The sequence below is a fragment of the Poromitra crassiceps genome (assembly GCF_964638095.1).
Source record: "Poromitra crassiceps genome assembly, chromosome: 3".
Lineage (NCBI taxonomy): Eukaryota > Metazoa > Chordata > Actinopteri > Beryciformes > Melamphaidae > Poromitra > Poromitra crassiceps.
The window spans coordinates 57,133,564-57,160,723 of NC_139625.1; the positions used below are offsets into that span (position 1 = coordinate 57,133,564).

The 27,160-nt window shown below is 44.0% G+C and overlaps 2 protein-coding genes across 2 annotated transcripts in view; both read left to right on the forward strand.

Moving 5' to 3' along the window:
* LOC310772738 (guanine nucleotide exchange factor DBS-like) overlaps positions 1-1,256 on the forward strand; it is a 153,793-nt gene extending 152,537 nt beyond the window's left edge. The window contains exons 32-33 of the mRNA XM_083632647.1: positions 79-182; positions 1,124-1,256. Coding sequence (XP_083488773.1) covers positions 79-182; positions 1,124-1,203 — 184 coding nt within the window. The 3' untranslated portion in view covers positions 1,204-1,256. The remainder of the gene's footprint in view (positions 1-78; positions 183-1,123) is intronic.
* Positions 1,257-6,957: 5,701 nt separating this feature from the next.
* Positions 6,958-27,160, forward strand: part of cab39l (calcium binding protein 39-like) — a 42,081-nt gene continuing 21,878 nt past the window's right edge. The window contains exon 1 of the mRNA XM_083633934.1: positions 6,958-7,157. The gene's annotated coding sequence lies outside the window, so the exon portion shown is untranslated. The remainder of the gene's footprint in view (positions 7,158-27,160) is intronic.

A 27,160-nucleotide genomic window follows, 5' to 3' on the forward strand; every position in this document is an offset into this window, starting at 1 on the left:
TTTCTGATCATAAAGGGCAGATGAATCATCAATAATACGTTTTTGGGGTAACAATGCTGTTTGCTTGATCCTGTCCAGGTTTGTGAAGAACCTCCGGAGCAGCAAGGAAGGCTGGGTGACAGCAGCAAACCTCCTCACCCTCATCTCTGAGTCCAAGTCCTCACAGTCCCTCAGCAGCTCAGGTCGCTCACATCATCCAGGCAGTCACCATCAATGTTAGGGGCAGCTTGGTATATTCACATTATGTTCTGGAACGCTGTTGGGTGGTAACGTGTCGCAATAAATCACCATAAAAAAATAAAGAAATCTAATTGAAGCTGAATTATCCAAAAATGTCACAGTGCAATTTCCTGTTGAATTTTCCTTATAAATAATTGCCATCTAGTTTAGTATTCCCAATACTGTAAAACTTCACAAATAGTAGCCCGGGTGTTTATTTATCAAAATGTGCATGTCTATTTGGGACCTGCATCTATTTGGGACTCGGCTCTTTTTTTAAGTTTTACAGTACTTACTTGGAATATTGGATGTTTAACTTGAGTTATCCCAATTTTGGAAGGTTAATGAGGATGAGTGACTGAAAAGTAATATCAGGACTAATGTAATGAATTACTTTTCCCAAGGGGAATAATACAGTTAATATTACTTTTGAGTTTTGACAAATAGTAATGTTTCAGAAAAGCATTAATTTATGTATTTTCCACTTTATCTACCCTATCTCCATCTAACTTGCATCAGTTTGAAACCATGTGTGATGCATACAGATGTTACTCATTTTGTTTAGCCATTACTAGCCTTACTGCTGGGTCTCCAAGGTACTGCCACAGCGGTAAGACTTTTGTTACTTAAATGTTTTCTTTGTTCTTTACAAAAGATCCCCCTCACTGCTGCCACGCCCCCCCCCCCCCCCCCCCCCACACACACACACTGTTGCCACGCCCCCCTCACTGCTGCCACGGCATAAAGGCAGCACTGCAACAAAGTGGCCAAACTAAATGAGTAACAACTATACTATGAATTGACATGATGAAGAGTCATGCCAGCCTTAAAAATGGTGACTTTGCCCTCCAGTAAAGGAAGTGATTTCTGTGACATTCCTGTCGTGTGTGTGTTTGTCCTGCAGATGGCAGCGTCTCTGGGAACCTCAGCACCTCCTCCAGCTGCAGCGAGACCTACACCAGCTTCTCCGACATCAAACCCTGACCGCGGGCTGACTTCCCATCACACCGCCGACCAGGACACCCCTAAAAAGCTCCACACCTGACCAACCCAAAACTGCTATGGAGAAGTTACCGGTGTTTTAGCCATCGCCTACACACACCTTTTCCTGGGTGTTGTTTATAGTCACCTGTCAGCCTAATCACACATGAAATATGGCCTCCCTCCCCTCAGCAGTATTATACCCACTTCCTGTTGGCACTGTGTGGGGTTAGAGTGATATACTGTATCGCTTTGGCATTTATTGAACATCAGATGGCCAGTCACCATCACACACCTCTGATATAAGGGAAGTTCCTCTGTCAGTCTGGAAAGCCTACAGTGAAACCTACCTCACTCAGTTTTGTTTGTTTGTTTTGTTGTTTTTTCCCCAAAATATATTGAATATCCGCTATTGGCAACTTAAATCCAAAAGAAAATCACACTGTGATTTGAACTGTTTACAAACTTTCTTAAATCTATCCTAACTCAAAATACAAGTCTGTTTCATTCCCATGACAAGCACAACAAATAATAATAAAATAAAAAGTAAGGAAAGAAATCATGAAGTTCCTCAAAATAGATAAATCACTGAAAAGGATGCATCACTCCCTTTGAATAATTGTGCAAACTCACTCGCTCACTCTCAGAGAGTGAAGAAAATGCCTTCAATCTAATGCATCACTATGTAAACAAAGTTCAGAAGCTTTGTTTACATAGCTGGAACTGGCACAAGTCAACAGTCTCTCAGTATTGCACTCAAATCTTGTAATTCGGTCCAATTTGAAGAATACGAGCACTACATATCAGCAGCTTACTACAACACAAAAATATCAGTATCAGTCAAACCCTAGTGCCCCCCCCCCCCCCCCCCCCCCCCCGAAAAGAAAAGAAAAAACAAAAGCAAACAAAAAACTAAACACACACACACACTCACTGCTACATTGCAACACAGTGACAGATTTCTGTGTGAAACATCATACAGATATCAGACTGGTATTTCACACGACACGATACGTCGGCTTTGGTGTCAAACGCCAAGCGGACACTGTGAAATCTAGCAACCGGCTGCAACACAAACCCCCTTGGACTGTATGCTGCAGCATCGCAGAGCAGGTTGAATGGGGGCGGGGGCACGGCGGGGGAATGGGTGCAATTCCAGGAAATCCTATAGAGCTCCCTCCGTGGGACGCAGGTGATTGCGACTTTATTCGCGGCGTCAAGCTGCGGTCGGCTTGTAATTTTTTCTGTTCAAGCATGCTGACATAATGCTGCATTCAGGTCCGATGGGAAAGATGGAAGATGTGACTGTCCAATTGGAACAATGAAATACCTTTGGTCAAGTGCAGGGAATATTTTATTTCATTTTTTCATCACTTAAGTCATTTTTGTGGTCACATCTCTTAAAATACCACAGCAGGACACAACTAATTGCTGGATTTTTGGTTTGTGGTCAACATTCCAATGTTTGATTCGCTGTAAAAAGTGAACTCAAATGTATCATCACAAAATATGTGTTAAACATGAAAACAATTCACTTTAAAAAAATCACAATGTTCCAGCTGTTACTCCCATGACCTGAACACAGTATAACAGTTTCTAGACAGAACCCCGCACTTTGAGCTCATCCAGACAGAACCCACACTGTGAGCTCATCCAGACAGAACCCTGCACTGTGAGCTCATCCAGGCAGAACCCTGCACTGTGAGCTCATCCAGGCAGAACCCCGCACTGTGAGCTCATCCAGACAGAACCCCGCACTGTGAGCTCATCCAGGCAGAACCCCACACTGTGAGCTCATCCAGATAGAACCCACACTGTGAGCTCATCCAGACAGAACCCCGCACTGTGAGCTCATCCAGACAGAACCCTGCACTGTGAGCTCATCCAGGCAGAACCCTGCACTGTGAGCTCATCCAGGCAGAACCCTGCACTGTGAGCTCATCCAGGCAGAACCCCACACTGTGAGCTCATCCAGATAGAACCCCGCACTGTGAGCTCATCCAGACAGAACCCTGCACTGTGAGCTCATCCAGGCAGAACCCTGCACTGTGAGCTCATCCAGGCAGAACCCTGCACTGTGAGCTCATCCAGGCAGAACCCCGCACTGTGAGCTCATCCAGGCAGAACCCCACACTGTGAGCTCATCCAGATAGAACCCACACTGTGAGCTCATCCAGACAGAACCCTGCACTGTGAGCTCATCCAGACAGAACCCTGCACTGTGAGCTCATCCAGACAGAACCCTGCACTGTGAGCTCATCCAGACAGAACCCTGCACTGTGAGCTCATCCAGACAGAACCCTGCACTGTGAGCTCATCCAGACAGAACCCCGCACTGTGAGCTCATCCAGGCAGAACCCCACACTGTGAGCTCATCCAGATAGAACCCACACTGTGAGCTCATCCAGACAGAACCCCGCACTGTGAGCTCATCCAGACAGAACCCTGCACTGTGAGCTCATCCAGGCAGAACCCTGCACTGTGAGCTCATCCAGGCAGAACCCTGCACTGTGAGCTCATCCAGGCAGAACCCCACACTGTGAGCTCATCCAGATAGAACCCCGCACTGTGAGCTCATCCAGACAGAACCCTGCACTGTGAGCTCATCCAGGCAGAACCCTGCACTGTGAGCTCATCCAGGCAGAACCCTGCACTGTGAGCTCATCCAGGCAGAACCCCGCACTGTGAGCTCATCCAGGCAGAACCCCACACTGTGAGCTCATCCAGATAGAACCCACACTGTGAGCTCATCCAGACAGAACCCCGCACTGTGAGCTCATCCAGACAGAACCCTGCACTGTGAGCTCATCCAGGCAGAACCCTGCACTGTGAGCTCATCCAGGCAGAACCCCACACTGTGAGCTCATCCAGATAGAACCCACACTGTGAGCTCATCCAGACAGAACCCCGCACTGTGAGCTCATCCAGACAGAACCCTGCACTGTGAGCTCATCCAGACAGAACCCTGCACTGTGAGCTCATCCAGGCAGAACCCTGCACTGTGAGCTCATCCAGACAGAACCCTGCACTGTGAGCTCATCCAGACAGAACCCTGCACTGTGAGCTCATCCAGACTGAACCCTGCACTGTGAGCTCATCCAGACAGAACCCCGCACTGTGAGCTCATCCAGGCAGAACCCCGCACTGTGAGCTCATCCAGATAGAACCCACACTGTGAGCTCATCCAGGCAGAACCCCGCACTGTGAGCTCATCCAGATAGAACCCACACTGTGAGCTCATCCAGACAGAACCCTGCACTGTGAGCTCAAGCACAATCACAAGCAGCAGAGCCACTTGGACTGGAGCAAGAGCCTTCCTTTAACAGGGAATTGGCGAGCAGGCCTATGTTGTGTGTGTGTGTTTTAAGTTTATCCATTCTGGATTTATCTGTCTATTTCGACAGTCTAAATTGTAATGGGCAGCTAATAGTGATGAGAGTGAAATATATGCATCACAATAGTCATTCCAGTCTCTTAACTCCCTCAATTTCTATTCCAGGACCCCAATTTGAGTACGCCTAGTGTCCGCTAGCAGCAACAGCCTCCCATTTAAATCTAGCTATCTCTACAAAAAAGATGCCCCCCCAACTCGTGCCCCCCCCCCCCCCCTGCTCACCTATGTTTTGGGTATGCCCCCCCCCCCAACTCGTGCACTGTGGGAACAAAGGCAGCCTTTGTCCTCCATGCGCTCCCAGCCCAACTCAGGCATGTGACAATGGCCACTTTTACCAGCAGACCTGCTCGACATGTTTACACCGCTTGCCGCTTGTTTACTCCACACCGCAATGTAGCTGGGGGGGCTCTTATTTTGAAGTGAACTAGATGCCGGGGAGTGGGGGGGGCTCTAATTTTGCAGTGAACTCTATCCGGGGGGCGGGGGGGTTATTTATTTTGCTCTTATTTTGAAATGAACTACTTGGCGTGGGTGAGGAGTACAAAAGTCGAAAGGCCCTGGTTCGTTCCGTTTGGTGGAATTGAGGATGTTGGCACAGGTTGGTACCGCAGTGTCCAAGTGTGGCAATAGAGAAGGAAAAGTAAAAGACCCAGGAAATAGACACCACCCACGTTGTGTTGTACAGGCCTACAATGCATCGCAGCCAAGGCAGATTTGGGGAAACAAGTTGCAGTGACACACTCCTCTCTGCCTCCATTCTCAATGTTGAATGTGTAAACTGAATATTAAGTCGCAAAAATACCAATCACAGTATGTGCTGTTGCACTACCCAATCCCCCAGTGCCCCCTATCCATCTACCCACACACACACACACACACACACACACACATTTTGTTTGTCCTTTGGCCTGGGATGAGAACAAAGATGCGTGGTGGAAAATCAGATTCCATCCTGAATACGATCAGCACTCGCATTGGCATTTCGGGTCAAATCTAATTTATCAGCCTGAAAGATTCCTCTCCCAAAAGAGGAAGAAACTGGTTTACAGGCCTTTTTTTAAACTGTGAGCTAAACCAGAGTGTAAACTGTGGCTGGCATTATGTGTCGATCAGTGTGAGTTAACCTGTCAGAGCGAACAATAAATGTTACATTTGTACAGCCCACCCCCATACCTCACACTCTTTACCTGGAGATCATGTATATCCGGTTCCTGTGAGTCTTGTTGTCTCTGTGTATCTCACTCAAGTATTTGTGGCATGTTCTGAAGCTCTCATGCTAAAAAAGGCTTGAATCTTTTTTTACCAGGCACTATTGTACTGTATATTGTGAGAGTTTTATTTTTTCCGCCCAGAAAGCTGATGCGGGCACTAAAATTGTCAGCGTCCGATCACGGTCGCACAATAAAGCTTATTGAATTATTTGTATTTTTTTAGTTTCATTTTATGCAGCACATTGCAGCGACTACTGTCTTTATTTTCCTATTGTATCTACTGAGTATTGAGTATAGTATGTTGATATAAATATATTATAATGAGCCGGAGATATGCCTACATATCTGTGTATATTTGTGTAAATATGTAATTCTGAATTGTATGTAATAGGAGAAGCAGCTTTAATAAAGTCTGAGATGGTTTTCTCTTTAAGGGATTTTGTCATGACTGTCATTTGAAAAATTGTTATGTAGTTTTCTCTGTGTAATTAATAATTATTAGTAACAATAATTATCAACACAACTCATTGATAATTTGCGAAATCCCCACATTCCCTTAATTCATAATCCGGGAAATTTATTTAAACCACGTGACAGTTAACGTCCAATGAGCGTTTTTCCATTTTCAGACAGCCATGATTTGGCCTGGGATCTGTAGTTTCACCTTTAGTCCGTGTTCTTCTTTCGTTCCAGCCCCCGCTGAGTATGCTACAAATTAGATTAAATCTATGTACTTACAAATGTTTGAATGGCATAAGATGTGGTTATTATGCCTGAGGGAAGGCGATAGGGCCCGTTTGTTTTGAAAGTATTCGAACGGGTCCCTGAGTCTCGGCTGGAAATATACAGCTGCGTTAAGCTAGCCAGAGTTACACAGACTACTAGCGGAAGTAAGGCGACTTCGCCTTCTAAATTATATCGTCGACTTGTACAGAACAAGAAAAATAACATTTACATATAAGCAGTATTTTCAATTACTACATATTATTCCCTAAATATATACTAAATTCTAAGTTTGGTACCTTATTATATCACCTGTAAAAAGTCGTAAGGTCGTAACCCATACTCGCATAGTCCGCCAGGGGTTTATTTTGAAGGTTCTAACCGGAAGTCGTAGATTTTGCTCGGGCTAACTTGATACTGGTTGGAAGACCAGATGGAATTCTGCGCTGCCTTCTTAACAGATTCCACACACATTTTAAATCGGAACATACACATTTGGCGTTGACTTTCCTCTCAACAAACAGCCCTGGCGTGAGCAGAAAGCCTCGTCTGTGAGGTCAGGCTACGCTGTGGATCGGGACAGAAGCGGCCACGATTGATAAAGATAGCCTACACAATATCTTCCCACTGTAAGTATCATTTCTAGTGCATAACGAAAGAACAACGTCAATAGCTCCCAGTTGCAGTTAATGGTGAGATATTATTGCCCTTGACTGTCTTTCTAACTTCAGTCGGGCGGACGCGCTGAAATGTTTATAAATCACGTCTCTCTCATGTCCTTTTTGGCAGTAGTTTCTCAAACGGGGATGGCAAGTCTGATAGCGTTGGAAATCTGTCAAACAAAAACGGAGTTAGCCCGAGGCGAGAGGGGTGTAGTCTTGTAAAATCACATTGTCTGGGATTGTTTGTGAGATTGTGCGGCCTTATCATTTATTCGCTGCCGTCTGCGTTATAACGTCTCATTCGCGTCAACAGTGTTCTTGACGTGGTCTTTAGTTCTGCAGCAGCACAAATACAGTGTGTATTTTGGTTTTTCTTCAAATTAGCTAGAGCTTTCCCCTGCTAGGTTACTTTAAAGTGACCAACGTCAGGCTAGCCAGAACGAAAACAATGAGACTTCCGTTCACAGTTTTCAAAATAAACTATGCAGCTACAGTTTCATTCCATATTTAATGCCATCATTCTTATTATAGGATTATGCCACTGAGTATTTTGATCATGCCACGTTTTTTTTTTTTTATCTTTTTTGCCCCCAGTAATCAAGGTTGACTACCGCATGACACATGGACACATGGACTGATATCAGTTGTAATGATGACATAGCCATCATTGTTTGATTCTGTGTTTACTGTTTAGTATGTTATATGCATATGTGTTATCATTATTAGTAGTACCTCGATGTTTCAAATAAGTGTTTAGTCTAAATGCTATTTCAGAAGCAAGCTTTACCCTGCTAAGAATACAGATACAGGGAAAACATGCTGACTGACATGATGCAGTTTTGATATGAACATGGTCAAACTTTAACAACTTTTAGAGAAAATAGCCATAATGTTTTGGCTGTCAGCAGTTTCAGGTGAAACACATTAGCAGTCCTTCAAAAATCCATATCGGTTCAATATTCTGCACATCCCTGCCTGTATTACCTGTTTATTTTGAAAGTACAACCGGCGTACTTCCGGTGCTAGTGTGACTCACTCTGGTTGGCTTGTTGCAGCAGATGAGCTGTCAGAGCAGGCTGTCACATCCTGGTAGGTGAGGCCTGTCTGTCACTGAGGGCAGAATGCACATCCATGTTTATTCCTATACAGCAAACTTGATGAAGGCTGTTTGAGTGACCCTGGACTTGATTGCAGTAAGCCAGATGTTTCCTTGGTGTAGTCTAAATGCATAACATTGTGTGCAATTATAAAAGAGTTGAGATCTAGTCATAATAGAAATGCACTTGATGCAGCCTTCAACTATATTATCTAGTCTGTATGGCTTTTTGTGGCATTACTTGTGTATTACTTTATGTATTTGGTTTGGAAACACTAAGGCAAACCGTGTGTGCAGATGACATTGTATCCTGTATAGAGCAGGTATCCGTTTTGTATGAGAGCAGAGTGTGCTTCCCAGGAAGAAGCTCTCCTGTTCCCTCGGCTCTATGGGACAAACAGTAACTTTCATCAGATGCTCCCTTCTCTATGGGACAAACAGTAACTTTCATCAGATGCTCCCTTCTCTATGGGACAAACAGTAACTTTCATCAGATGCTCCCTTCTCTATGGGACAAACAGTAACTTTCATCAGATGGTCCCTTCTCTATGGGACAAACAGTAACTTTCATCAGATGGTCCCTTCTCTATGGGACAAACAGTAACTTTCATCAGACGTTCCCTTCTCTATGGGACAAACAGTAACTTTCATCAGGTGGTCCCTTCTCTATGGGACAAACAGTAACTTTCATCAGGTGGTCCCTTCTCTATGGGACAAACAGTAACTTTCATCAAATGGTTCCTTCTCTATGGGACAAACAGTAACTTTCATCAGATGGTCCCTTCTCTATGGGACAAACAGTAACTTTCATCAGACGTTCCCTTCTCTATGGGACAAACAGTAGCTTTCATCAGATGCTCCCTTCTCTATGGGACAAACAGTAACTTTCATCAGATGCTCCCTTCTCTATGGGACAAACAGTAACTTTCATCAGATGCTCCCTTCTCTATGGGACAAACAGTAACTTTCATCAGGTGGTCCCTTCTCTATGGGACAAATAGTAACTTTCATCAGATGCTCCCTTCTCTATGGGACAAACAGTAACTTTCATCCGATCAGATGCTCCCTTCTCTATGGGACAAACAGTAACTTTCATCAGACGCTCCCTTCTCTATGGGACAAACAGTAACTTTCATCAGGTTGTTCCTTCTCTATGGGACAAACAGTAGCTTTCATCAGATGCTCCCTTCTCTATGGGACAAACAGTAACTTTCATCAGACGCTCCCTTCTCTATGGGACAAACAGTAACTTTCATCAGGTTGTTCCTTCTCTATGGGACAAACAGTAGCTTTCATCAGATGCTCCCTTCTCTATGGGACAAACAGTAACTTTCATCAGATGCTCCCTTCTCTATGGGACAAACAGTAACTTTCATCAGGTGGTCCCTTCTCTATGGAACAAACAGTAACTTTCATCAGGTGGTCCCTTCTCTATGGAACAAACAGTAACTTTCATCAAATGGTTCCTTCTCTATGGGACAAACAGTAACTTTCATCAGGTGGTCCCTTCTCTATGGGACAAACGGTAACTTTCATCATATGCTCCCTTCTCTATGGGACAAACAGTAACTTTCATCAGGTGGTCCCTTCTCTATGGAACAAACAGTAACTTTCATCAGGTGGTCCCTTCTCTATGGAACAAACAGTAACTTTCATCAGGTGGTCCCTTCTCTATGGAACAAACAGTAACTTTCATCAAATGGTTCCTTCTCTATGGAACAAACAGTAACTTTCATCAAATGGTTCCTTCTCTATGGAACAAACAGTAACTTTCATCAAATGGTTCCTTCTCTATGGGACACACAGTAACTTTCATCAAATGGTTCCTTCTCTATGGGACAAACAGTAACTTTCATCAGGTAGTCCCTTCTCTATGGAACAAACAGTAACTTTCATCAAATGGTTCCTTCTCTATGGGACAAACTGTAACTTTCATCAGATGGTTCCTTCTCTATGGGACAAACTGTAACTTTCATCAAATGGTTCCTTCTCTATGGGACAAATAGTAACTTTCATCAGATGCTCCCTTCTCTATGGGACAAACAGTAACTTTCATCAGGTGGTCCCTTCTCTATGGGACAAACTGTAACTTTCATCAGATGGTCCCTTCTCTATGGGACAAACAGTAACTTTCATCAGGTGGTCCCTTCTCTATGGGACAAACAGTAACTTTCATCAGGTGGTCCCTTCTCTATGGAACAAACAGTAACTTTCATCAGGTGGTCCCTTCTCTATGGAACAAACAGTAACTTTCATCAAATGGTTCCTTCTCTATGGAACAAACAGTAACTTTCATCAAATGGTTCCTTCTCTATGGAACAAACAGTAACTTTCATCAAATGGTTCCTTCTCTATGGGACACACAGTAACTTTCATCAAATGGTTCCTTCTCTATGGGACAAACAGTAACTTTCATCAGGTAGTCCCTTCTCTATGGAACAAACAGTAACTTTCATCAAATGGTTCCTTCTCTATGGGACAAACTGTAACTTTCATCAGATGGTTCCTTCTCTATGGGACAAACTGTAACTTTCATCAAATGGTTCCTTCTCTATGGGACAAATAGTAACTTTCATCAGATGCTCCCTTCTCTATGGGACAAACAGTAACTTTCATCAGGTGGTCCCTTCTCTATGGGACAAACTGTAACTTTCATCAGATGGTCCCTTCTCTATGGGACAAACAGTAACTTTCATCAGGTGGTCCCTTCTCTATGGGACAAACAGTAACTTTCATCAGGTGGTCCCTTCTCTATGGGACAAACTGTAACTTTCATCAGATGGTCCCTTCTCTATGGGACAAACAGTAACTTTCATCAGATGCTCCCTTCTCTATGGGACAAACTGTAACTTTCATCAGATGGTCCCTTCTCTATGGAACAAACAGTAACTTTCATCAGATGGTCCCTTCTCTATGGGACAAACTGTAACTTTCATCAGATGGTCCCTTCTCTATGGGACACACAGTAACTTTCATCATATGGTCCCTTCCACTGCAAACTCACTGGGAGACGCAAAGGTGACAGACAGTCAAGCTTTTCAGCAGTATCATTTTCCTCCTTTACATTTGGTGCAGCAGAGTTTTAAACCACAACCATTTTTTGTTTTTCTAACATTTTTCAAGGCCAGCTCGATGTGTTTCCATGAGCTGTGATTTGTCATAATGGAGATTTGGCCAGGAAAGGTTGAAACAGAACTGGACTACATCAAATACAGGCAGGTTCCTGAGCTGAACACACTTTTATCCTACTTAGGGGAATTGTTGGCAGTGGCCAAAGCCTTTCCCTTTTGTGCCAAACCGGGGGGGGGGACTGAAAAAGAAAACGGAGAAGATGTCATTTCCAATCATCTAGTCCACTTTGGGTGTTCGTCTTTCGGCTCCATTAGAGACATCGGTCCACATTTAGCTCCTGGCACTTGTTTTGTCAACTGGTTCAGGTGGGGATCCAGTTCAAGACATGCTGGTCTGTTTGATGCTGTTGCCATGTTTTGAGCTGCTTGACTACTGTCAAGAGCCAGCCTGCAGCCCAGTCCATCTGGGAATGCAACGATGATCTATTTTGATGGTACGATTATAGACGGAGGAAAAATCATGGTTTCATGATTATTATGCATGAATTTCTTTCACAACACTATGGATAATTCACAGCAATCTCTCCCATGTTCTTATGTGTTTACAATACAGTCACGCTACTGTTATTCGATTGGTAGTCTCTCCCCAGACTCAAATATTACGTTGAATCGCTGCGCTCCGCATACTACATAAATGAGTCTGTGCCACTTCACAGCCACTGCTGGTTTTTGAAGGCGGGTTGAAATTGAATGAGTGACCATAGCACCGATGAGAGAGCGGTTTTGAAAAATGGGCTCCGCAAAGTCACTACTGATTGGGGAGGACTGAATCCATCACTGGCATATCACTGGCCAAGTGAACGGTTCCCTCCCATAACCAGTAGGGATGGGCATCGAATTTCGAATTTTCGAATAATCGTTGTTATTATCAAGGTCGACTTTTATTATTGAAATTCGAAATTCGAAAAAAAAAAAAATTTTTTTTTTTTTTTTTTTTTTTTTTTTTTTTAGTGAAATGTTGCATTGTCTCCCCTGATTCTAAGTATAGTCAAATCGCTTGGTTTGAGCAAGTAAAACAATTTTTATAAGCATTTTAAGCAAGGTTTATGGAAAAATTAATGGCAGATGAAATCCCATGAAGAGGGAGAGGGGGTGACTTTGGCACCCCTTTGGCACTCAGACCTGAGCCTACTAAATATTTAATGAACCACTCATGATTGTCAAAACTGTTTTTTATTTTCGAAAATGTCAATGTCATGTAACATGTTCTTTACTTCAGTGGTGCAATGCTTGTTTGAGCTAAAAATCCACAGCAGAAGCTTTTTATATTAATTAATAAAGCCGTAGACTTAGAATCAGGGGAGACAATGCAACATTTCACTCACAACAATTTTTTTTTTTTTTTTTTTTTTTTTTACATTTTTTTTTTTTTTTTCGAAATTCGAATTAAATTCGAATTTGGCCAGCGAATTTCGAATAGTGTTTTTGCTAGAAATGCCCATCCCTAATAACCAGCCAGCTGGGGGGAAGTGTCCCAGACCCAGAGAGAGCTCTGCAGCATGCAGTAACGTAGTGTATCAGTGTAAGAACTCTCATGGGTCTGGCGTTGAGACTAGTCGATTGGTAACTATACGTTTCCCATACACCCTGGGGGGTGATTTCATTTTGTGGTCTGGCACAACTAGGAAGCGAAGTTGTGTTGTTGAAATAAAGGAAGGGTGATCTTTTAACTCTTGTCTCTGCGTTTCGCTAGCGCACAACTTCCACAGTATCAGAATGTCCCTTTAACTTCCACAGTATCAGAATGTCCCTTTAACTTCCACAGTATCATAATGTCCCTTTAACTTCCACAGTATCATAATGTCCCTTTAACTTCCACAGTATCAGAATGTCCCTTTAACTTCCACAGTATCATAATGTCCCTTTAACTTCCACAGTATCAGAATGTCACTTTAACTTCCACAGTATCAGAATGTCCCTTTAACTTCCACAGTATCAGAATGTCCCTTTAACTTCCACAGTATCAGAATGTCACTTTAACTTCCACAGTATCAGAATGTCCCTTTAACTTCCACAGTATCAGAATGTCACTTTAACTTCCACAGTATCATAATGTCCCTTTAACTTCCACAGTACCATAATGTCCCTTTAACTTCCACAGTACCATAATGTCCCTTTAACTTCCACAGTACCATAATGTCCCTTTAACTTCCACAGTATCATAATGTCCCTTTAACTTCCACAGTACCATAATGTCCCTTTAACTTCCACAGTACCATAATGTCCCTTTAACTTCCACAGTACCATAATGTCCCTTTAACTTCCACAGTATCAGAATGTCCCTTTAACTTCCACAGTATCAGAATGTCACTTTAACTTCCACAGTATCATAATGTCCCTTTAACTTCCACAGTACCATAATGTCCCTTTAACTTCCACAGTATCAGAATGTCCCTTTAACTTCCACAGTATCATAATGTCCCTTTAACTTCCACAGTACCATAATGTCACTTTAACTTCCACAGTACCATAATGTCCCTTTAACTTCCACAGTATCAGAATGTCCCTTTAACTTCCACAGTATCAGAATGTCACTTTAACTTCCACAGTATCATAATGTCCCTTTAACTTCCACAGTATCAGAATGTCCCTTTAACTTCCACAGTATCATAATGTCCCTTTAACTTCCACAGTACCATAATGTCCCTTTAACTTCCACAGTATCATAATGTCCCTTTAACTTCCACAGTATCAGAATGTCCCTTTAACTTCCACAGTATCATAATGTCCCTTTAACTTCCACAGTATCAGAATGTCCCTTTAACTTCCACAGTATCAGAATGTCCCTTTAACTTCCACAGTATCATAATGTCCCTTTAACTTCCACAGTACCATAATGTCCCTTTAACCTCCACAGTATCAGAATGTCACTTTAACTTCCACAGTATCAGAATGTCCCTTTAACTTCCACAGTACCATAATGTCACTTTAACTTCCACAGTATCAGAATGTCCCTTTAACTTCCACAGTACCATAATGTCACTTTAACTTCCACAGTATCATAATGTCCCTTTAACTTCCACAGTATCAGAATGTCCCTTTAACTTCCACAGTATCAGAATGTCCCTTTAACTTCCACAGTATCAGAATGTCCCTTTAACTTCCACAGTATCAGAATGTCACTTTAACTTCCACAGTATCAGAATGTCACTTTAACTTCCACAGTATCAGAATGTCACTTTAACTTCCACAGTATCAGAATGTCCCTTTAACTTCCACAGTATCAGAATGTCCCTTTAACTTCCACAGTATCAGAATGTCACTTTAACTTCCACAGTATCAGAATGTCCCTTTAACTTCCACAGTATCAGAATGTCCCTTTAACTTCCACAGTATCAGAATGTCCCTTTAACTTCCACAGTACCATAATGTCACTTTAACTTCCACAGTATCAGAATGTCCCTTTAACTTCCACAGTATCATAATGTCCCTTTAACTTCCACAGTATCAGAATGTCCCTTTAACTTCCACAGTACCATAATATCCCTTTAACTTCCACAGTATCATAATGTCCCTTTAACCTCCACAGTACCATAATGTCCCTTTAACTTCCACAGTATCAGAATGTCCCTTTAACTTCCACAGTATCAGAATGTCACTTTAACTTCCACAGTACCATAATGTCCCTTTAACTTCCACAGTATCATAATGTCCCTTTAACTTCCACAGTACCATAATGTCCCTTTAACTTCCACAGTACCATAATGTCCCTTTAACTTCCACAGTATCATAATGTCCCTTTAACTTCCACAGTATCAGAATGTCCCTTTAACTTCCACAGTACCATAATGTCCCTTTAACTTCCACAGTATCAGAATGTCACTTTAACTTCCGCAGTATCAGAATGTCACTTTAACTTCCACAGTATCAGAATGTCCCTTTAACTTCCACAGTATCAGAATGTCCCTTTAACTTCCACAGTATCATAATGTCCCTTTAACTTCCACAGTATCATAATGTCCCTTTTTTGAGAGTGAGAACAGAAACTGTAATAGCCTCAATACTCTGTCATGGGGATACTAATGTTGTAATTTCATCCCCCACTATAGTGACAGCACAGCAGGCAGTTTTTGGTGAGAAAGTACCGGTACTTGCTTATAAATGTATCATTATGTGCTAATATGAAATCAGAGGTGTGCAATGTATGATTGTGCATACAGTATATAGTCACTGCACCTGTACAGCTCCTCCACTTCACCACTGGAGAGGTTCAAGTCCTGGTAGCAAGTCTCCAAGCCCTTTGCAGGATGAAGAGTGTTTGACAAGGGTGACGATCTCTCTCTCTCTCTCTCTCTCTCTCTCTCTCCCTCCCTGTCTCTCTCTCTCTCTCTCTCTCTCTCTCTCTCTCTCTCTCCCTGTCTCTCTCTCTCTCCCTCCCTGTCTCTCTCTCTCCCTGTCTCTCTCTCTCTCCCTTCCTGTCTCTCTCTCTCTCCCTGTCTCTCTCTCTCTCCCCTCATCATTTATGAATGACTCCATAGTTGACCTCATCAGTGCCTTGTCCATTTCACCGAAAACACTCAGCTCACCCACCGCACATAACCCGTGTGAGGTCACACAACCCGTGTGAGGTCACACAACCCGTGTGAGGTCACATAACCCGTGTGAGGTCACACAACCCGTGTGAGGTCACATAACCCGTGTGAGGTTAGATAGCCTCTTTGCCCCCGGTTGGAACAGAGCAAATTCCAGCTGCGTGCGGCGCGGTGCTGAAGACGGCTTTCCAGACACAGTCGACAAGACGTTGTTATGAAATTAAGAGATCAAAGCCAGGAGCGTTGATGTGCAAAGCGTCTGCTCTCCTTCTTTGTTGAACACCTTGATGATTGCAGACATGGAATGAATTGGACAAAGCGTTAATTCATAAACAATGCATGAAGTAAGCGTGTGATATTTCCACTTGGTATTGTCGTCGCTTTAGTCAAAGTAGCTGTAGTAGCCAATGTAAAAGCTGTTTGTGTAGCAGGCAGCATGACGAATCCAAGCAATAAATCAGTGGTTCTCAATGTGCGGTCCAGCGTGACCTGACCAGCAGGGGTCCTTGAGGGGGGCTCCAGGGGGTTCCCACTAAAATGATCAGTTGTTAAACTTCAGCATTAGTTTATTTACAAGAAGTTGACACAATTAATGTATTTAGCAGACTGACTTGTTTTGATCATAGTTTCTCTGTTATCTCTCTCGCAATGCAGATATCATGAAAATCTGGACCAAATCACATCTAACGATAAAATATTCTCCGATTTGGATCTGAGAGACAAAATCTCATCAAATGGGGACGGGGTCCATGGGTCTAATGTGGGCTAGGGGTCCTTGATATGAAAAAATGTGTCTGCTCTAAATCACTGCTGATTCTGACGGATCACTATTTTGCTGCACTGGCGCTTTGGCTGTCGTCCTGGATCGCTATTTTGCAGCATTCATGCCAGGACGATTAACATCACTGATCACAATCTTTGCTTCCTGTTCCTCCAGCTCTATGGCTACCTTTGTGGATCACTATCAGTTTTGGCCGTTCATAGATATATTGGAGTCAGATCAAGTAAATCAGACGTTTACCTCAGCCATTTATTGCTATTTCTTTTAGATTTTAATATTTATCGTACGCTTGAGCTCTTGGAATATGAAGGAAAACAATGTTATAAATTATTGCATAATAAACAGGATGTGCAAAAAATTTACTTGCTTCACATTAATGGCTCTACAGAAGAATAAAGCCCAAGTTACGCTTCATCTCTCAACACTTCAACGGTCTCTCGACAGATATGACGCCAGAAGAGACAGAAAAAAGTGTCTCTCCACACTTTTCTTTGGTGTGTCACCTACCTGGAGAATCTTATGTTGCGGACAGCACCGCCATATTTTGTCGCTCATTGTGATTGGCTAGAGAGAGAGTTCCGTCAGTGTAGCGGTGCACTGTGATTGGCTAGAGAGAGAGTTCCGTCAGTGTAGCGGTGCACTGTGATTGGCTAGAGAGTTCCGTCAGTGTAGCGGTGCACTGTGATTGGCTAGAGAGAGAGAGTTCCGTCAGTGTCTGTCAGTGTGGCGGTGTCTGACAGCCAGCCTGCCCTGCCAGCAGGGGGAAACAGAGAGGGCTGGTGTGGAGGAGTGGAGCGATTCTCTGAAAAGAGAAGCAAGGCGAGCTGTTGTCTGTCAAAACCCATGCGGGGAGAATAGATACACATACGAGGGTCTGTGGCTACTTTTTAAATGAAGGACTCAGGCGAGATGTTTTTACAGTGATTTGAACTCAGAGGAAAACAAACTGTTGCTCGGACGGCTCGGAGTCAAGCCGAGGATGGGATAGACACTTTTGCTGGGGCGCGGCTCGCTGTTACCATGGAGACAACTGAAACCGCTCGCTGCTGAAGTATCAATAAAAAAGGGTGTGCAACTTTTTTCATTTCTGTCGCAAGACACTTGACAAAAATGGCGTGCGCCCTACCATAAATTAAAGTTCAGTGTCTGTTAAGTAACACCTTCCTTCCTGACAGAAGTAAACACTTGCAAGATAAGATCAATCAAGCACTCCTTAATGCATGTTGTGCTTTAATTATTTAGAATGTATGAAGTCATGATTGAGCCCAGGTAAAGATCAAACTGCGGGGTCGGCATTTTCTTTTTACACAACTGTTTTTACACGAAGGCCTTATGTTGCAGCAAAGGTCACGTTATAGATCATCCATGAGAAATCTGCTTACAGGTGAAATATTACGTCAGTTCCATTCGTTCTTTGAAATATCTGCATTTGCTTTTACAAATGGAATCAGGCAGTAGTAGCTAGTAGCTGATTGATTTCAGACCAGTGGGGAAGCGATCTGACATTCTCCAGCGCTGTAGCCATTGATTCCCTTTGATGTCTTCAGTCTGCTGCTATGCACGCGAGATGCCTCGTTTAATTTGAAGTGGGGTCCTAGGAGGTACTTGCATACAGTCAGTGTACTGGGTAAAACACTCTGGACACATCACTATGAGGTACTCACATACAGTCAGTGTACTGGGTAAAGCACTCTGGACACATCACTATGAGGTACTTGCATACAGTCAGTGTACTGGGTAAAGCACTCTGGACACATCACTATGAGGTACTCACATACAGTCAGTGTACTGGGTAAAACACTCTGGACACATCACTATGAGGTACTCACATACAGTCAGTGTACTGGGTAAAGCACTCTGGACACATCACTATGAGGTACTTGCATACAGTCAGTGTACTGGGTAAAGCACTCTGGACACATCACTATGAGGTACTTGCATACAGTCAGTGTACTGGGTAAAGCACTCTGGACACATCACTATGAGGTACTTGCATACAGTCAGTGTACTGGGTAAAGCACTCTGGACACATCACTATGAGGTACTCACATACAGTCTGTGTACTGGGTAAAGCACTCTGGACACATCACTATGAGGTACTTGCATACAGTCAGTGTACTGGGTAAAGCACTCTGGACACATCACTATGAGGTACTCACATACAGTCAGTGTACTGGGTAAAGCACTCTGGACACATCACTATGAGGTACTCGCATACAGTCAGTGTACTGGGTAAAGCACTCTGGACACATCACTATGAGGTACTCACATACAGTCAGTGTACTGGGTAAAGCACTCTGGACACATCACTATGAGGTACTCGCATACAGTCAGTGTACTGGGTAAAGCACTCTGGACACATCACTATGAGGTACTCACATACAGTCAGTGTACTGGGTAAAGCACTCTGGACACATCACTATGAGGTACTCACATACAGTCAGTGTACTGGGTAAAGCACTCTGGACACATCACTATGAGGTACTCACATACAGTCAGTGTACTGGGTAAAGCACTCTGGACACATCACTATGAGGTACTTGCATATAATCAGTGTACTGGGTAAAGCACTCTGGACACATCACTATGAGGTACTCACATACAGTCAGTGTACTGGGTAAAGCACTCTGGACACATCACTATGAGGTACTTGCATACAGTCAGTGTACTGGGTAAAGCACTCTGGACACATCACTATGAGGTACTCACATACAGTCAGTGTACTGGGTAAAGCACTCTGGACACATCACTATGAGGTACTCACATACAGTCAGTGTACTGGGTAAAGCACTCTGGACACATCACTATGAGGTACTTGCATACAGTCAGTGTACTGGGTAAAGCACTCTGGACACATCACTATGAGGTACTCACATACAGTCAGTGTACTGGGTAAAGCACTCTGGACACATCACTATGAGGTACTCACATATAATCAGTGTACTGGGTAAAGCACTCTGGACACATCACTATTAGGTAGGTACTCACATATAATCAGTGTACTGGGTAAAGCACTCTGGACGCATCGCACACCAAGATAGGAGAACTGCACTCCAGCTGTGGCAGGAGCTGTTTTTAGCTGAAATCTGCACTGGAGCTAGCGGCTGAAAGTACAACAGCTAGGATACAACCTGGCTACAGTGAAGATTTCAGCTAAAACAGGCTGTAAATTACATCTTTTCAAGTCAACTTGGCATCTCAGGGCTTGTGGAGACTTGGATTACACCAGGTGAGCAGTATGGAAGCATTGCATGTATTTTTTCTTTTTTTGTTAACGTTTTTGCTCATGGCCCCCTTCACACTCAGCAGACAGCTCTCTGTGCCTGCCACAGCTAGAGTGCAGTTCTCCTATCTCGGTGCGCGATGCGTCCAGAGTGCTTTACCCAGTACACTGACTGTATGACAGTACCTCATAGGACCCCACTTCAAACAAACCAAACTATCCCTTTAATTCCAGGCTTGGGTAACTACAGGATAATCTGTTTAAAAGTCATTGATCAAATAATGTTCTAAACTTGATCTAAGCTTATTCTATCGACGCATGCTTGTAAGTAACTGTGCTTATTAAGAGTGCCTGCCAAATGTAAAACTATAGAAATGGTTCTTCAGATATCATCTGACCATAATCCTAGGGAATGTCTTCTGTCGTTTTGGTACATGCTTGGTGCCCTTAGGTCCCAAATGAGGGAGGAATGAGAAATCAATTTTTGGGGCAATGTGAAACCTTTTCCTTTTAGATGATATTTCAACAGAGCTGTTAGCTGTGTGCGCTCCAACCCAGTGGGCACCATATTTATTCCATTACATAACATTAAGTCAATCTTAAGTAGGCTACCAGTGAAAATGAAGGCTTCAATAGTGACCTAAAGCTTTAGTTTTCCAGTACCCAAAGAAGTGTTTTGAGATTATTAAGCTGGGCTCTTTTAAGTATTCTTTAATAAGTGGAACCAAACATTTACATCACTGGCTACTTTCAAGACTCTACTCAAGACCCACCTGTTCACCACAGCCTTCGGCATCTAGTCTCTTCTGTTCTTTGTTGTTCTTTGTTATCTTCTTTGTGTGTCCGTCATCTTTTTGCGGCCTTGGGTTCCTTGAAAGGCGCTATATAAATCCAAGCTATTATTATTATTATTATTATTATTATTTAGTCAAAAAAACTGCTGATGTTTTTGACCAGACAACTTCCACAGATTCTTCCCAAGTCCTTGCAAAGCCAGTCGGCTGGACAATAGACTGTCACTGCAAACAAGTAGCTTTGTAACCTGAGTACAGGTTATGGTACGCTGCGCAAAAGCCTGCAAAAATATGATTAGGCACGGAATAAGATAGGAAAACTTACTTACTAGCAGAGAGTGAAAGAAACTGGTATGTTTCCACTTGATCCTGCCAACTTTACACACACACACACACACACACACACACACACACACACACACACACACACAGGCCGGCCGAGTAAAGTTAGGATCGGTGTAGCCATGAGAAATTCTGATGATACAGTGAGACAGAAGGAGCCTTGTTGTGTTTTGCTTCCAGTTCGAGCCATTTCTGATCAGCCGCCTACATTAGAATCAACTCCTGCTGGAGGCACATACCCAAACTCAAAGACACCTAACATATGGACACCTAACATATGGACACCTAACATATGGACACCTAACATATGGACACCTAAGACAAATAACATGGGCGTCCGGGTAGTGCAGCGCTAGAGCCTACCAACGTGAAGGTCGTAGTAGGTTAAGTTAAGTTTATTTCATATGGACATCACAGAGCATTGGAGATGTAACATATTATGTGTGTTTATAGCGGAACGCTAATTTTCAACACCTGTCAAGCCGCCGTGTTACGTTCGGCTTGGTCGGGCGTCCATACAGGCACAATTGCCCGTGTCTGGTCGGGGTGCCTGTTCTGGAAGAGGGGATTGGGGGCAATAGTACAATTGGGTCAAAAACGGGGAGGAAATCTGGAAAAACGTGCTAAAAAAAGACACCTAATGGACACCATATGTCCTGGGTGAACGGACTGTAATGGGAATATGACATAGAGCAGATCAAATCAAATCAATCAAATCCTGGTGTAAATGCACTCAAGAGTGGACAGAAGATCTGATCACCCAAACCACCTCCATGTGAATAGACCTAAGCACGTAGATTCAACATCTTGTGGACGTGTCTCAGAGTTTCCCTGGTATTACAAGGCATCTGGTCTCGGGTCATGTCTCTCATGTTGTTGAATGTGAATCAGCCGTCTGTGTTTTGAGCCAAATATCATGACCTCTCTGTCAGAGTCCAGAAGAACACCAGCGCTAAACAACATGTGGCCCGTTTGGTAGAGCATGACTCTGAAACACATGTCTTTGTATAGCAGTTTGAAATTCCTGCTGCCCCAACAATATGGCGAGCACTGGCATTCTGTTGAGGAAAGCCAAGAGGCGGAGATGAGAGCATTAGTCTTTGTCAGGGGAGTGACCTTGTGATTCATGTTTTTGCTGCCACTGACGGACCTCTTGTGTCATTTCCAAAATGAATGTTCTGATGTCAAAGTGAGGCCGCTCATCAGTGTGAGGTCGTTGCAGAGCCTTTCCGTTCTTCCTTTCCCGTCCGCAGTGATGTCACCGAATATTTCTGGATATGAGGGTCTTATTTGCGTCTTTCTTTGATTTCATTATTTGATTTGATTTGAATTTATTTGGATATAAAAGACAGCAAAATCCAAGGGATGTACATGTAAAAGTGCAGACACTTATTTCCAACATGGTCCCTGGTCTTAAAAACAGGAGATACAGTAGTAACTCATTTCATAAAATGAACAATTACAGATCAATCAAGAATAAAGGAAAACAAGAGATACAAGCAACACATGTTCAAAAGCTAGACTAAATAAAAGAAGAGATTCCGCCCACTACTCGAGTTTACTCAGCAGGTATTTTTTCAGAAGGTTCTTAAAACCGCTCAGAGAATTCTTAATTTGGTTAGGATCTTGTTCCACTCCTCTCCCCCTGTGTAGAGCAATGCACTTCTTCCCACCTTTTTTATTGTTGTCCTCCTGAGATCTAAAGCATTTAGACAGCCGGTAGGTCTTGTTACATCATACCTGGTCTTTAGACAGCCGGTAGGTCTTGTTACATCATACCTGGTCTTTAGACAGCCGGTAGGTCTTGTTACATCATACCTGGTCTTTAGACAGCCGGTAGGTCTTGTTACATCATACCTGGTCTTTAGACAGCCGGTAGGTCTTGTTACATCATACCTGGTCTTTAGACAGCCGGTAGGTCTTGTTACATCATACCTGGTCTTTAGCCATTTAGACAGCCGGTAGGTCTTGTTACATCATACCTGGTCTTTAGACAGCCGGTAGGTCTTGTTACATCATACCTGGTCTTTAGACAGCCGGTAGGTCTTGTTACATCATACCTGGTCTTTAGACAGCCGGTAGGTCTTGTTACATCATACCTGGTCTTTAGACAGCCGGTAGGTCTTGTTACATCATACCTGGTCTTTAGACAGCCGGTAGGTCTTGTTACATCATACCTGGTCTTTAGACAGCCGGTAGGTCTTGTTACATCATACCTGGTCTTTAGACAGCCGGTAGGTCTTGTTACATCATACCTGGTCTTTAGCCATTTAGACAGCCGGTAGGTCTTGTTACATCATACCTGGTCTTTAGACAGCCGGTAGGTCTTGTTACATCATACCTGGTCTTTAGACAGCCGGTAGGTCTTGTTACATCATACCTGGTCTTTAGACAGCCGGTAGGTCTTGTTACATCATACCTGGTCTTGAGACAGCCGGTAGGTCTTGTTACATCATACCTGGTCTTTAACCATTTAGACAGCCGGTAGGTCTTGTTACATCATACCTGGTCTTTAACCATTTAGACAGCCGGTAGGTATTGTTACATCATACCTGGTCTTTAGACAGCCGGTAGGTCTTGTTACATCATACCTGGTCTTTAACCATTTAGACAGCCGGTAGGTATTGTTACATCATACCTGGTCTTTAGACAGCCGGTAGGTCTTGTTACATCATACCTGGTCTTTAGACAGCCGGTAGGTCTTGTTACATCATACCTGGTCTTTAGACAGCCGGTAGGTCTTGTTACATCATACCTGGTCTTTAACTCATTGAATGCCAATGACGACAGCTGTCGTCAATTCAAATACTGACGTAGAGTGCCAATGACGACGGTTGTCGTCAATTGCGTTTTTTGACGGGGGGACGTGGATCAATCCCTGATACATCTCTGGTACAACTATTGTAGCTATTGGAGGTCTATAACCTATTTTACAGAACCCTTAGGTGGCGACAGTGCTCTCCACATAACAGAAAGGCAAGGAAAAAACAAAGAAGAAGTCGTTATGGAAACGGAAATCGCATCGCATCCGTATGCATCGATATGCTGAAGCACGTTACTGCAGCTGTGCCTGCAGCAGCCAATCTGCTCCCACAATTGAGCCGCTCTGTGTCGGTTGCGACAGCACATCCGCACATCCACACCGTGGAGTTATTATTCTCAACTGGAAGCATCGTTGCCGGTGACAAACACACGCGGAACGCTGTAAAAAAGCTGCACCCTTCACTGTGCGCACAGCAAACTCAGCAGAGAGCCACCACAGACAGGAGGAGGAGTGTGCAGTTGAGGCGAGGCGGGGCGGGGCGGGGCGGGGCGGGGGGGGGGGGGGGGGGGGGGCACGCAGAGCAGCGCGCAACACCCAGACAGACCCAGGCAGCAGGACAGGATTGACAAACGCAAGCCAGAATATCCGATGCCCACCAGCAGCAAATCAAGACCAGCAAGAAGCTGCAACCAGCAGCGCACGCAGGGGCCAGCGCTGCTGGTTGTAGCTAAAAATATTATTCTGCCAAACAAAATTCCCTGGCCTAAACTGTTTTATTGAAGGAAATTATTTTTGAGGTGTGACTACATTAGAAAAGATTAGCTTCAGAGTCAGTGTGTGCTTGAAATGTTTAATTTCACAAAAGGCCAATTATCTCAGCTTCTAGAAAAAAATTGTTGTTTTTGGATGAATCAAGCTATCTTCTCCGGCTCATAACTAAAGAACGGAAAATGGGATCAATAAACTTTTTTTTGCAGATGATAGAATAGAGTCTCATCGTTCTTTGTGCGTGTTCAGTGTTTACATAGTAATATCACACAATATTCTGTGGGCCTCGAGAAATCACTGAAAACGCTCTGAAACTCTGGCACTGGGAGCGTCCGTTCTCCAAAAGTGGCTGGCACTCAATGAGTTAACCATTTAGACAGCCGGTAGGTCTTGTTACATCATACCTGGTCTTTAGACAGCCGGTAGGTCTTGTTACATCATACCTGGTCTTTAGACAGCCGGTAGGTCTTGTTACATCATACCTGGTCTTTAGACAGCCGGTAGGTCTTGTTACATCATACCTGGTCTTTAACCATTTAGACAGCCGGTAGGTCTTGTTACATCATACCTGGTCTTTAGACAGCCGGTAGGTCTTGTTACATCATACCTGGTCTTTAGACAGCCGGTAGGTCTTGTTACATCATACCTGGTCTTTAGACAGCCGGTAGGTCTTGTTACATCATACCTGGTCTTTAGACAGCCGGTAGGTCTTGTTACATCATACCTGGTCTTTAGACAGCCGGTAGGTCTTGTTACATCATACCTGGTCTTTAGACAGCCGGTAGGTCTTGTTACATCATACCTGGTCTTTTTCGGGTCGCAGTTAACACTTAAATGTAGGCTCATTTGGTGTCAGGCAGAGATAAACGACACTGGTTCTGGAGAATCTCAGGGAGAGGTGCTAAATGCAGATACTGCTAAGTGAACACCTGCTAACCAAGACGTTTCCGGTGTACTGTCACTGTAACAGCAGTGGCAGCACCTCAGGAGACTCTGACACCTAAACTCTTCATCTAAGTTCTATATGAGCAAAATGAGAGAATATTTCCTACCTTGCATTCTCAATCTCAACCTATTTAAAGTACGCACGTGCCATCTTCTTTTCAACTTTTTCTTCTAGCAGCAACTGGCAGTGAAGTCCCACTGATTGTCACACAATGTCTGAAATTTGTTCTCTGCATTTGACCCATCCCCTGGGGGAGTGGTGAGCGGCAGCGTGCGCCGCGCTCCAGAATCACATGGTGATTTAACCCCCCAATTCCAACCCTTTGATGCTGAGTGCCAAGCAGGGAGGCAAATGGGCCCCATTTTTATAGTCTTTGGTATGACTCGGCCGGGGATCGAACTTACGACCTCCCAGTCTCAGGGCGGACACTCAGACCACAAGGCCACTGTAGACATTCCTCTACAGTAGCCATTTCTAAGCAATGAGCAATGAGCATCCTTCCTAGGGTCATTTGCTTCAGACTGGTGGCTTTTCTGTCGCCTGGTAAACCATCCGGTCACGTGAACTCACATTTGTGTTTCGTTCTGCTGAGACCGTCTGGCCTCTGCTCCGGGGCGGGCGCTTTCGGGGGGCGTTCTTTCCACAACGCAGAAGGGCCAATCAGGGACCTGCCTCGTAGTTGACATTGTAACCGACCAATTAGGAACGCCGGCTGGCAAAACAGTAATGGCTGCCTCCGTGGCTCTCCGGCTGAAGCAGTAACATCAACGTTCATCAAGTTTAAATAGCCATAAGTGCAGTTTTTGCAAAAATAGACTGAATGGGCCTTTTTCACTGCTGCCATTTTGTGTCTAAAAGGCAGGGTAAACACAGGTGCAACCAACTCACTAATTAGGGCCCCAGCACTGGAACACCTAAATTGAGTGGACGTTGGAAACCCTAATTAATGTTTTGGTGCACCTGTGTTACCTCCTGCCTTTTAGACACAAAATGGCTGCTGTGAAAAAGGCCTATAACAACAATTATACAAGAACAGGAGTATGCAACAGCGGAGTTTCTTGGCGGAAGCTATATAAAGTATAAAAACGATTTCAGTGAGTCAGTGAGTGCAATCAGTGTGTGAATGCGTGCGCACTGTCGGGTTGGGTAGTGGCGAGAGGGGGGGGGGGGGGTCGCGAACCCCAGCCTAAAGTTTTTTGGGGGTCGCGGCTCAAAAAGTTTGAGAACCACTGGGCTAAAGAACTGGCTACTTCCACCCACTAACATGACTGAGTCCAGACGGATCTACGGAATGAAACCATGCATCCGGATGGTGTCAACCAGGCTAGCTTTTCTGCCCCCCTTGTGCATAAGTCGATGGATGGAGTCGGGAGGTAGAACTGGGTGGTGGAAGGAAGCAAGGGAGGATGGCATGGAGGGTGGAGCGGTACAGGAGGAGGATAGTTAGGATAGGGTGGATGCAGAGTGGAGCGGTACAGGAGGAGGATAACTAGGGTAGGGTGGATGCAGAGTGGAGTGGTAGAGGAGGAGTGTAGTGTGTAGGGTAGGGTGGATGTGGAGTGGTAGAGGAGGAGGATAATTAGGGTAGGGTGG